At 40.9% G+C, this 12,952-nt stretch overlaps 1 protein-coding gene across 3 annotated transcripts in view; it reads left to right on the plus strand.

Moving 5' to 3' along the window:
- The window catches only part of LOC126195115 (esterase FE4-like), a 193,688-nt gene extending 181,797 nt beyond the window's left edge, over nt 1-11,891 (plus strand). For all 3 annotated transcript variants that reach the window (XM_049933604.1, XM_049933621.1, XM_049933612.1), the window contains one exon: nt 11,595-11,891. In XM_049933604.1, the coding sequence (XP_049789561.1) occupies nt 11,595-11,748 (154 nt within the window). In that variant the 3' untranslated portion in view covers nt 11,749-11,891. The remainder of the gene's footprint in view (nt 1-11,594) is intronic.
- The last annotated feature ends 1,061 nt before the right edge of the window (nt 11,892-12,952 follow it).

The raw sequence follows: 12,952 nt of genomic DNA on the forward strand, positions 1-12,952 counted from the left end.
ACCCACTGGCTCCAAAAGCTTGCCAGTCACAACAGTCTTTTATGTGTGTGTTCTGCTGCTGCTTGGTGACTAGATTAGATTAGATTAGTACTTGTTCCATAGATCATGAATACGACACTTTGTAATAATGTGGAACATGTCAGGTTAATAAAAGCTGTCTATACAAGATATTACATTACACAAAATATTACATGACAATTAATAACCTTTTTTTTGGGGGGAGGGGGGGGGGTTGAGGAAATTACCCACTTACTATATCCAAAAATTCATCTAATGAGCAGAAGGAGTTGCCATTAAGAAATTCTTTTAATTTCCTTTTAAATGCTATATGGCTGTCGGTCAGACTTTTGATGCTATTAGGTAAGTGGCAAAGACTTTTGTGGCAGCATAATTTACCCTCTTCTGAGCCAAAGTTAGATTTAACCTTGAGTAGTGAAGATCATCCTTTCTCCTAGTGTTGTAGCCATGTACACTGCTATTACTTTTGAATTCGATTGGATTGTTAGTAACAAATTCTATAAGTGAATACATATATTGTGAGGCTACAGTGAAGATCCCTAGCTCTTTAAATAAGTGTCTGCAGGATGATCTTGGATGAGCTCCAGCAATTAATCTGATTACACGCTTTTGTGCAATGAACACTCTTTTACTCAATGATGAGTTACCCCAGAATATGATGCCATACGAAAGCAGAGAATGAAAATAGGCATGGTAAGATAATTTACTGAGATGTATATCGCCAAAATTTGCAATGACCCTAATAGCATAAGTAGCTGAACTCAAACGTTTGAGCAGATCCTCAGCGTGTTTTTTCCAGTTCAACCCCTCATCAATGCATACACCTAGAAATTTTGAATATTCTACCATAGCTACCGATTTCTGATTGAAGTCTATATTTATTAATGGTGTCATTCCATTTACTGTATGGAACTGTATATACTGTGTTTTGTCAAAGTTTAATGAGAGCCCATTTGCAGAGAACCACTTAATGATTTTCTGAAAAACATCATTTACAATTTCACCAGTTAATTCTTGTCTGTTGGGTGTGATAGCTATACTTGTGTCACTGACAAAAAGTACCAGCTTTGCATCTTCATGAATATAGAATGGCAAGTCATTAATATATATTAAGAACAGCAGAGGACCCAAGACCGAACCTTGTGGCACCCCATTCTTGATTGTTCCCCAGTTTGAGAAATCACCAGTTTTTTGCATATTATGTGAACTGCTTATTTCAACTTTCTGCACTCTTCCAGTTGGGTATGATTTAAACCATTTGAGCACTGTCCCATTCATACCACAGTACTTGAGTTTATCTAGAAGTATTTCGTGATTTACACAATCAAAAGCCTGTGATAGATCACAAAAAATCCCAACAGGTGACGTCCGGTTACTCAGAGCATTTAACATTTCATTAGTGAAAGTATATATTGCATTTTCCATTGAAAAACCCTTCTGGAAACCAAACTGACATTTTGTTAAAACCTTATTTTTACAAAGGTGTGAAGCTACTCTACAATACATTACTTTTTCAAGAATTTTGGATAAGGCAGTCAGAAGAGAGATTGGGCAGTAGTTGTTGACATCAGACGTATCCCCTTTTTTGTGCAGTGGTTTGACAATGGCATACTTCAGTCTATCAGGGAAAATACCCTGCTTCAGAGAGCTATTACATATGTGGCTAAGAAACCCACTTATTTCTTGGGAACAAGCTTTTACTATCCTGCTGGAAATGCCATCAATTCCATGTGAGCTTTTATTCTAGAAAGAGTTTATTATCTTCCTAATTTCAGAAGGAGAGGTGGGTGGAATTTCAATTGTATCAAATAGTGTGGGTAAGGCCTCTTCCATTAACTGCCTTGCTTCTTCTAATGAACATTTAGATCCTATTTTCTCTACAACATTTAAAAAATGGTTATTCAAAATGCAGAATGAGATTTTCACTCTGCAGCGGGGTGTGCGCTGATGTGAAACTTCCTGGCAGATTAAAACTGTGTGGCCGACCGAGACTCGAACTTGGGATGTGAGTCATGCTTCAGTAGCTCAGATGGTAGAGCACTTGCCCGTGAAAGGCAAAGGTCCTGAGTTCGAGTCTCGGTCGGGCACACAGATTATTCAAAATGTTTTTGGCTTCCGGCTTGTTGTTTATCAAGTTTCCACTCACTTTGATGGTGATGCCATCATCCTGTACTCTTGGTTGCCCTGTCCCACTTGTAATAATATTTCAAATTATTTTGATTTTGTTATCAGACATGATGCACATGCTTCTGCAATTTTTAATAACCTTTCTTAATGAAGCACAGTAGTTTTTATAATATTTGACTGTTTCTGGGTCATTACCTTTTCTTGTTGTTAGATACAGTTCCCTTTTGTGGTTACAAGATATTTTTATTCCTTTAGTAAGCCAAGGTTTTTTGCATGGTTTCTTATAATTAGATTTAACTACTTTCTTGGGGAAACAGTTTTCAAATTCTCTTACAAGTGTATCATGAAACAAGTTATATTTTAAACTAACATCAGGTTCCTTGTACACCTCATCCCAGTCTAACTGCTGAAGATTTTCTGTGAAATTTCTAATTGTTGAGTCATTAATTGAAAGCACAACTTAGGAGGGTAGTTTTGAATTACTGAATGGAGCTATGTCATATACTGTAACTAGCTGAGCATCATGATCAGAAAGGCCATTCTCAACAGGACAAGAATTTATGTTTTTAAACCTATCTTGGTCTATAAAAGTGTTATCTATCAATGTGCTGCTGTCCTTTACTACCCGAGTAGGAAAATTAATGACAGATGTCAAATTGAAAGAACCAAGCAAATCTTCCAGGTATTCTTCCTATTACACCCTTTCAGTGAATCAACATTGAAGTCCCCACAAATAATAATTTGCTTTCCCCCATCTGACAGATAGCACAACAAGGCATCCAAGTTTTCCAGGAATAAATGAAAGTTTCCTGAAGGGGACCTTTTGTTGTGACTTGCCGATCATTCAAAGCGCTGCCGTGCAATTGCGCACGTCCTCTACATACGGCACTGTCTGCCAGCCATGCAGCAGCTGCGCCACCTAAGCGGCCAGCCGAGCAGCGGCCGCTAGACTGGGACTCAGTGCTCATTCAAATGCTAACGTGTACACATGTCTTGCTTGTCAACTTACTCTGTGACTTATATGTGTTGTGTCGTTCTGAAATATATTTGTTAAGCTTGACGTTATAACAATTGGCGACGAGGTAGTGGATTTTTCCTTTTCACCGTTGACCCACAGGGTTCCATGGCTACTGTTGAGCAACTATTGCAAAATATCCTTGAACAGCAAACACTTCTAACAGTGGCGATTCGCGATTTAGTCGCGGCATCAAATGCGGGGCGTTTCCCGTCGTTGGCTGTACCTCCTTTTCCTCCTTACGATGAGATGGACGGAAGACTGGTCTGATTATGAAAAACGTCTTCGACAGCACTTATTGGCATTCCATGTCACGGACGAACAACCATGTAAGTCTCTGTTCCTTTCCTGGATTTCACCTCAAATGTATCGGTTGTTGTCGCAATTGGCTCCTTTAAGGATCCTGCATCTTTGTCCTTTGCTGAAATGTGCTCACTTCTGTCTGTCTATTTTCAAAAGCAAATGCATGTGGTAGCCTCTCGTGTTGCCTTTTATCGTTGTCAAAAACAGCCACATCAATCCTATCGCGCATGGGCTGCTGAACTTCAAGGCCTCAGTCGAAAGTGTCAATTTGTTACTGACGTTCACAACGAATCCTATGCCGATTCCATGGTACGGGATGCTATTATCCAGTCGGCGCCCGACAAAGAAGTTTGGCAACATGCCCTTCAGTTGGCAAATCCGACTCTAGATGAAGTTCTCTCCATTGCGCAATCTTTTGAAATTTCTCGCGCCGCTGGGGTGCAAATAGAGATGTGGGGTGATGTCGGGGAAATACAACCTCTGTGCGCTGTTGACGACGCGTGCGGCATGTCCCCGCCGGCCGACGTGGCCGCAGTGTGCTCCCATGCACAGCCTCGGCCTAGCTGTAAACAACCCGCTAAGAAACTGCAGCAAAACCCCCGGCAATTTCCTTCATGTCCGTGGTGTTTTACGAAACATTCATGCGAGGATTGTCCCCAACGTTGGGTTGTGTGTCACAATTGCAACAAGTAAGGTCATGTGTCTTCTGTTTGCAAATCCGACCGCATACATGATGTTCATGAACATGACGCTGATTCTGATTCTGTGTTGTCTGTCAATTGCACTTCTTCCCTTTCAGGGAAGTTATTCCTCACTGTCCAAATCCTTGGTCGAGATGTTCGCATGCAAGTGGATACCGGTTCTGCTGCAACTATAATTAATTCTCAGACGTATCTTCAGTTGGGTTCTCCACTCCTGTCACCTGTCACTCAGCAATTACGGACGTACAATAAACAGAAGATTTCTCTCTGGGACAGTTTAATGCTGAGGTATCTTACAAATCCGTCATTCGCACTGTTCCCATATTTGTGGTTGACCAGAGCAACGCAGAAAATCTTTTTGGTTTCGATGCCTTTCGCCTTTTTGGGTTCTCCATAGATGACTCTGTCAATATTGTCTCTGACGCTATTCCTTATGCCCAACTGGATTCCTTGTCGACAACATTTTCGTCCTTTTTTTCTCCTGGGTTAGGCCGTGCAAATGACTTTGAAGCTCATATCATGCTCAAACCCACTGCTCGGCCTAAGTTTTTTCGGGCTCAGCCCATTCCTGTGGCCCTTCGTGATCGGGTAAAACAGAAGTTGGATCGTCTCACTACTTCAGGGGTCTTGCTTCCTGTCACTTCCAGTGAGTAGTCCCCTCCTGTCGTTGTCGTTGCTAAACCACATGGTGATATTCGTCTCTGTGGCGATTTCAAAGCCACTGTAAATGCTCAATGCCTCATCGACACTTACCCTATGCCCCATCCTGAAAAACTGTTCACTAAACTTGTTGGAGGCCAGTATTTTTCTAAAATTGACCTGTCAGAAGATTATCATCAACTTCCTCTCGACGCTGCTTCCCGGCAGTTTCTGGTCCTTAACATGCCTTTTGGCCTCTATGAATACCAACGCTTGCCATTCGGGGTTGCTAGCGCCCCTGCTCTCTTTCAGCATTTCTTGGAACAATTATTGCTCCCTGTCCCTGGGTGTATCAATTACATGGACGACATTGTTGTCACTGGCTCCACCACTGAAGACCATCTTTAAAATCTCCGCACACTCTTTCATGTCTTACAGACTGCCGGTCTCAGAAATCATAATTTTTTCAGGCATCTATCACGTACTTGGGGTTTCAACTCTCTCGGGATGGTATTTGTCCACTTCAGCAAACTGTCGCTGCAATCGATGCCCTTCCTCGCCCTACATCTGTTAAGGAACTGCAGGCCTTCTTGGGGAAAATAGCATACTATCACAAGTTTTTACCGTCTGCGGCTTCGGTGGCTCAGCCGTTGCATCGCCTGTTGCATAAAAACGTGACTTTTCACTGGTCCGCGTCATGCGATGCGGAATCCAGAAATTGAAGACTATGCTGAAACAGGCCCCGTGCCTGGCTACTTATCGACCTGGCCAACATCTTGTTCTTGCCACAGACGCCTCTCAATATGGGGTTGGTGCAGTCCTTGCGCACCGTTTTTCTGACAGTTCAGAACAACCCATTGCTTATGCCTCCAAAACGCTCACGGATGCCCAACAAAAGTATTCTCAAATTGAAAAAGAAGCTTTGGCCATTATTTATGCTCTTCATAAGTTTGGTGTTTTACCTATGGCTCAAAATTTCATCTTGTTACGGATCACAAACCACTTGTTTCCTTATTTCATCCATCAACGTCACTTCCCGACAAGGCTGCACACCGCCTCCATCGTTGGGCTCTTTACTTGTCTCGTTTCAATTATGAGATTCATTTCCGGCCAACGGCTCAACATGTAAAAGCTGATGCTCTGTCTCGCCTTCCCATGGGTCCTGATCAGGCATTCGATAGGGACAAACTTTTGTGTTTCCACCTGGATGTTGCTGAGCAGTGGGTTGTGGACGGGTTCCCCATCACTGGGGACAGGCTGGCAGCTGCTACGTGTTCTGACCCTACCCTCTCCCAGGTTTTACGCTGTATTCAGAAGGGTTGGCCAGATCGCCCGTCTGCTAAGATTTCTGATCCGTTGCGTAACTACTACGCTTTGCGCTACCGCCTCACGGCTAGGGATGGTGTTATCCTCTTCTCCACTGACAATGCTTCGCCGCGTGTCATGGTACCTGTGTCTTTGCGTGCTTCGGTCTTGTGCCTCCATCACCAAGGGCACTGGGGTGTATCTCGCACAAAATCTCTGGCGCGCCGACATGTGTACTGGCCTGGCATCGACTCTGAAATAGCACACATGGTCGCTGCCTGAGGCCCTTGTGCGTCACAGGCCGCTGCCCCGAAGTCATCTTTGTCACCGTGGCCTTCGCCTGAGAAGCCCTGGGAGCACATTCATGCTGAATTTCGGGACCCTTTTTAGGTACTTATTGGCTCCTCGTAATTGACGCCTACTCTAACTTTCCTTTCATTGTCCATTGCACGTCGCCTACCACCGCGGCAACCACCAGTGCTCTCACCCGCATTTTTTCTTTGGAAGGCCTCCCCTCTACTCTTGTTACTGATAATGGTCCGCAATTTGCCTCTTCCGAATTTGTGGATTTTTGTGCTCATCACGACGTTATGCATTTCATGGCCCCGCCGTTCCCTCCACAATTCAACAGTGAGGCTGAACGACTGGTCCGCACATTTAAGGCTCAGATGCGGAAACTTCTGACTTCTTCTGCTGCTGATGATGCGCTTCTCCAGTTTCTGGCATCTTACTGTTTCACCCCCATGGGTGACCACAGCCCCGCACGCTACTTCATCTTCTGCGGCCTCCCACCTAATGGCCGTGGGTGCCTTCCCTTGGCTGGTTCACCGCCGACGACCTTGTCTGGGTATGGGGATATGGCAGGTGGCCAAAATGGAGCCCGGGCCTCATTTTAAGACACCGTGGCAGATGCCTGTATGAAATCCAGACAGATGCGGGTGTTGCAGTGCGTCATTTGGACCTGCTTCGGCCTCGTGTGCCAGCAACGCCTCTTCCGAATGCTGCTTCACCACTTTTGACCCTACCTGACGCTCGGGATCTTGGCATGTCTCAATACTCACAATGCAGCCCTCTCACCGTCATCGCGATGCCAGCACAAGAACGGATGCCATCAGGAGACATGCCTATGCAGGAACCGGATGACCATCCTCTGTCAGAGCAAATCTACTCGCCTCCTCCTCCAGCGGACGCCGACACATCACCCATGTCTCCTGCCATATCAACTGGACTTGCCGCAATGGGCAGATTGGTGCAGGGGGCCCCAGCAGATTCAACCCCTACATCTCCTGTCATCTCGACCCGTTATCATCGGGTACACTTTCGTCCATACGGGAAGCCTCCTCCTCGAGACTTTACGGCTAGTCAAACAACGCCTATGGATTTTACCCATCTCCAGGACACCTCCATCAAGACCAGTGCAACAATTTCAAAGGGGGGGAAAGTGTTGTGACTCGCCAATCATTCAAAGCGCCGCCGCGCAATTACGCATGTCCTCTACGTGCGGTGCTGTCTGCCAGTCATGCAGCAGCTGCGCCACCTAAGTGGCCAGTTGAGCAGCAGCCGCTAGACTGGGACTCAGTGCTCATTCGAATGCTAAAGTGTACACATGTCTTGCTTGTCAACTTACTCTGTGACTTATATGTGTTGTGTCGTTCTGAAATATATTTGTTAAACTTGACATTATAACACCTATATACTGTTACAATTATAAAAGAGCCCTCCTTCAGTTTAAGTTGACAGGCACATGCTTCTATATGTTGCTCTAGACAAAACTCTTTTGTATCTAAGCTTTCCACACAGTGATAACTTTTGACATATATGGCAACTCCTCCTCTCACCTTATTCTCTCTACTCATATGTGCAGCTAGTTTATAACCACTGATAGATTTTTAATCTATCCAATCAAATAATTTCAACATAAAGGTTTGCATCATATGCATGCAACTTATAAAAAGACACTCTCATACCCAAATCTCAAATAATTAGTGAGAGCCAAATCAGCCTACCTGAAAAATTTCATTTGCGTCTCCTGTACACTAGGATCGTAGCCCATAGCCTCCATCAGTGAATATCTGATCCAAAGGGTATCACAGCCCCTTGGACAGTTGTCAGTGCACCATATGTGGAGGTCCTTAAACACATATAACATCATCAAGCATAAACAAAGAACATAAGTACTATCTCAAAATGGAAATGATGATTACTTAACTAATTAATACCTTCTATACCTTACACATCCTTCTGGAAAACCTGTAATTCTCAGGGGACTACATTGTACTTGGAAATATTAGAGGTGTCTCAGGGAATTTTGGGAATTTCACAAAAGCTCAGAGAATTCTGTGCTTTCATAAGTACTATCTCAAAATGGAAATGATGATTACTTAACTAATTAATACCTTCTATACCTTACACATCCTTCTGGAAAACCTGTAATTCTCAGGGGACTACATTGTACTTGGAAATATTAGAGGTGTCTCAGGGAATTTTGGGAATTTCACAAAAGCTCAGAGAATTCTGTGCTTTCAACTTACCAATGTAATTTAATTTTATTGAGCTTTATAAATCACAAATTTTAAAATTACTAATACCTCAAAGTATGCAATTTACACAAATCTAGCACTGGAAAATCCATGATGGAATGTAACAATATTGCAAGTCTGGCTTCAGCTGCCAGAGACTATGGTTGTGTGTGTGTTGCCTATTTTTGACACAGGCCTTAGTGGCTGAAAGGTTATTGTGTGACAGTCCTTTTGTTGTGCCTATCTGTGACTCAGCTTCTCCACTATATGGTGAGTAGCCACTATCCATCACTATTACTTAAATAAATATTATTCCAAATACATTATTGAGTTGTAATGCTAAGTGCACAAGTTGTCACCAACAATGCTTTTTCAATGTGCAGGTCAATGAAATAGCATTGTACCAACTTTAGCCCCAATCTTGGTATGACTTAATTGCTTCTTGTTATTTTGACCAGACATCAAGGGGTGTAGGGGCAAATATCAGTATAGTGACCCCACATTGTCAACAACATTGCTTTGGTTCACTGGATTCTTGAAATCAAAATGTCTCAGAAATTGTGGAGTAATATGCAAGTTCTTGAATTTTTGGTTCTTTACCAACCAGAAATACATTTGTGGAATCTTGTTATGAGGAATCACAAAAATCACAAGTAACACACCCAGGAAAAAGTCAGAATGGATTGGTCCATGCCCATTGAAGTTGTCGTGTATCATAGTACTTGATTTGCCTGTGATCTTATAGTTTATTTAAAATTTATTGATTTTGAAATATGTGGAGTGTTATGGACCATTAACGTGTTTTCCTCTTTTTGTTTTTTTAATGATAAAATATTTTAATACTTGCTCAAAACTCTAAAAGCACCATCTGCAACCTATCTATCATACATGTTTACAGTGGATCTATGAGAATTCAAATGAAAGTTGTCTTGAATGTTTGGGCATTGTACCATAAATATTGGCAAATGTTGGCCCTAATGTATGGATGAAGGTGAAGGGCAATGGAGGCTCGCATTGCAATATTGTTTGAAATGTAACAAGTGTGTTGTTAAATAATGGTTTTCTTAAAGTTAATAAGCTCCAGTGAGTAAACTTTACTTTTACATTTGGATTGATATAAGACAGGTAAGATGAAAATATTTATAGTATAACATTCACTACATGTTAATGGAAGGGAGGTAGTCATGACGGGCTGTAAAGATGCATACACATTGATCTCAAAAGATGTTTTCAAAACATATTTCCACTTCCCACTTGTGGATACTGTTTGAAAATATGTTTAGAAATATGCTTTGAAACACAGAAACAACTGTCCATAGCAATGTTGACATAAATCAAAGGAAACAATGTTTCAGGCCAGCTACACCATGTCACCGCTGCATGATGCTAGCACATGTTTATGTGTCACATTGTATTTGGTGTACAGAGTTGCTCTGTGTTGTATTTTCACTTGTTCTATTGAGTCTTTTCTGAAAAAAAGTGGAGTAGAAAAGGCAGCAGACTGTTTAGTTGTTATTGTGTTATCGTTGTACCAGGCTGAGGATTGCTTGTGGAAGGTGCAGATCAAGCAGTACAAGAACAGCACAAAAGAGACACTCTGCAGAGAACTTCTGTACATTTTATACTAGCTCTGGCTGTGTTGAAAAGAAAATAAAGTTGTGTCTCACTCAGTATTGATGAGAAAAAAGGAAAGGGGTGAACAGTATAACATCAAGCACTGTGCGACACTGTTGTGTAATGTAACATGGTTCAGCTATTTGCTTCCACAGTTTTGTGATGATGGTCATGAAGTAAAGGGAACTAGATGCTGTGTACAAAAGGGTACAATTCCCCTGTCACTTTCATAAGAAACTGGAAACTGGTGATATTCTTGATGAAGTAATTTTTGTTTATTTATGCGGAATCATACCAACTGAATAAAAGTTTAATAATATGTATATTTAATGATGTTTTTCATTTATTTACCATTACATAAACCTTCAGGGCTTCTTCTAACACTCCATAGATTTTAGGTACTGTTTGAAATATAACTTGCTTCAAAATGTGAACTAAGTATGCAAAGCTCTGAAGTAAATATCCCATTGTCAAAAGATCAGGACTTAGATCAAACCTTTTGATGACCATAGGTGCTTTCCTGAAATTTATCTCTTTTTGCCAGAAATTTAAAATTGGTGGAAGACATTTGAATGAAGTTATGAAAATCAGAGCTGTCTTCTATATTCAGTTCCATTAACAAGTTATTACCAACAGTTCTGTAGTATGTTTTCATATACCATTTTGTTTGCATGAACCTTCTTCGAGTATTAATAGTGCAGCACCACATATCATTACAACTTCCTTGCCGCTAGAGATAATGTAGCAGAAGATACTAAAACTATATGACAAATAGCATTACAGACAATGTGATTACACTGCGAGAAATGTTTGCCAGTGCAGAGAAAGTCAAAGACCAAGAACAAATTGTAAACATGTTATGAAACACCACAGGAAACAAATTTCCAACTGAAATATGTTAAAGGTGGCAGCATGTGTGCAGCTTAAACATAATGATGAATAGGAGCACCATATTTTAACTAACACTCTAGTGTGTGTGTGTGTGCATGTGCATGCATGCATTAAAGTAGCTATAAGTATTTTGTTGCCCTTTTCTCTTTTACATAATAAATTATGACATAATGAATATGAATTCTATTAAAAATTTAAAAAATATTGATGATTCCTAGTGCTATATGTTATGATTTATTTACTTCTCTTACTTTTCTTCCTCTATCCCACCCTGCACCCCCCTCAACCCCTTTATCTGTTGAAGGTAATAGATGTGTATGTGTTATGAATAGGCTCATCTTCTCTAATCTGCTGCTAATGGCACTTGCTCACTATGATACATTTGGTTTGCAGTTACCATTTCTTTGTATTAATTAACTGTTCAGAACTTTCTACACAAAACCCATTCATGTTATGTTTCAGAAATCCCACACCAACTGTGGACTCAGTGATTACTGAATACTGGACTCCATACACCACTGATGGAAAAGCTTACCTGCATTTTGATGTCAATTTATCTATTGAAAGCAACTTAAAGTATGATGAATTTAATTTCTGGCATAGTCTCCTGCCATGAGGCTGGACAGTACACAGACTTTAATAAAACGCAACCACCATTGTATCAAATACGTATTTTACAAATTGTAAAAGTTAGTCTGTCATTATCAGTCATTGTAGTTTAATAATTAATAAAGTTCTCTACCAAGATTTATTCTTCCATTATACTTTGTCACTGTTGTTAATTGTTTAAAACTGGTTTTGAAAACACTTTAATAAAAACAATGTAGAACTAGCGTGAAAAAACCTGTAACTAATGTGTGAGGGGTAGTCAAATGAAAATCAAACACCTGGAACAATGGGATCATGGAATGGTTTCATTCAAAAGAAGCACCATATATGTTACGACATTTATACCATTGGGATGATAAGATGATTAGTTCCTGTTTTGTAGAATGTGTTTGGCAACTGACGGATCCATAGCTGCACCCAATGTTAATGGTTGGTTGGGTTGACTTGTGGGAGGAGACCAAACAGCGAGGTCAACGGTCTCATTGGATTAGGGAAGGATGGGGAAGGTAGTCGTCTGTGTCCTTTCAAAGGAACCATCCTGGCATTTGCTTGAAGTGATTTAGGGAAATCACAGAAAATGTAAATCAGGATGTCCGGATGCAGGATTGAACTGTCGTCCTCCCGAATGTGAGTCCAGTGTGCTAACCACTGCCCACCTCTCTCAGTAGAATGTTAATGATCAAATGTAAATGTTATACTATCATTTGTTTTACATCGGATTATACAGTCAAATATTTCATTAGGATAGAAGTTGATGATTACTCACCAACATGCAAACATATATGTGTAAATATATATAGTGAACATTTTTGAATCAACCATCAGTATTCATCTGACTTCAAAATGGGAATCTTTTCTGGACAAATTAACACTGTTTAGAACCTATTACGGGTGTTAACTAATTTGATTTAGTAATACTACTGTGAAGAAAAGTGAGCTGGTCAGGATATATTTGATAATCATATTCATTCCAAAAACCAATTAATAATACCTCTATGAAGAACTGAATGCAAACTGGTGTCACCAAAGTGAATATAAATAAAGATATGTTTTTCAACTCAAATCATTGGTGTTGTGGTTTTATTGAACTGTGAGACCTCCAATAAAACAGTTTCAGAATATGTAACTTTGATTCAGTGTATGCCATCGAGGACTTACAATGACATAACCAAATTAGTATTGTTCCTGCTATAACCGTAGCTTGCATTTTG

Source organism: Schistocerca nitens, chromosome 1 (assembly GCF_023898315.1).
Source record: "Schistocerca nitens isolate TAMUIC-IGC-003100 chromosome 1, iqSchNite1.1, whole genome shotgun sequence".
In the NCBI taxonomy this organism is placed as follows: Eukaryota; Metazoa; Arthropoda; class Insecta; order Orthoptera; family Acrididae; genus Schistocerca; species Schistocerca nitens.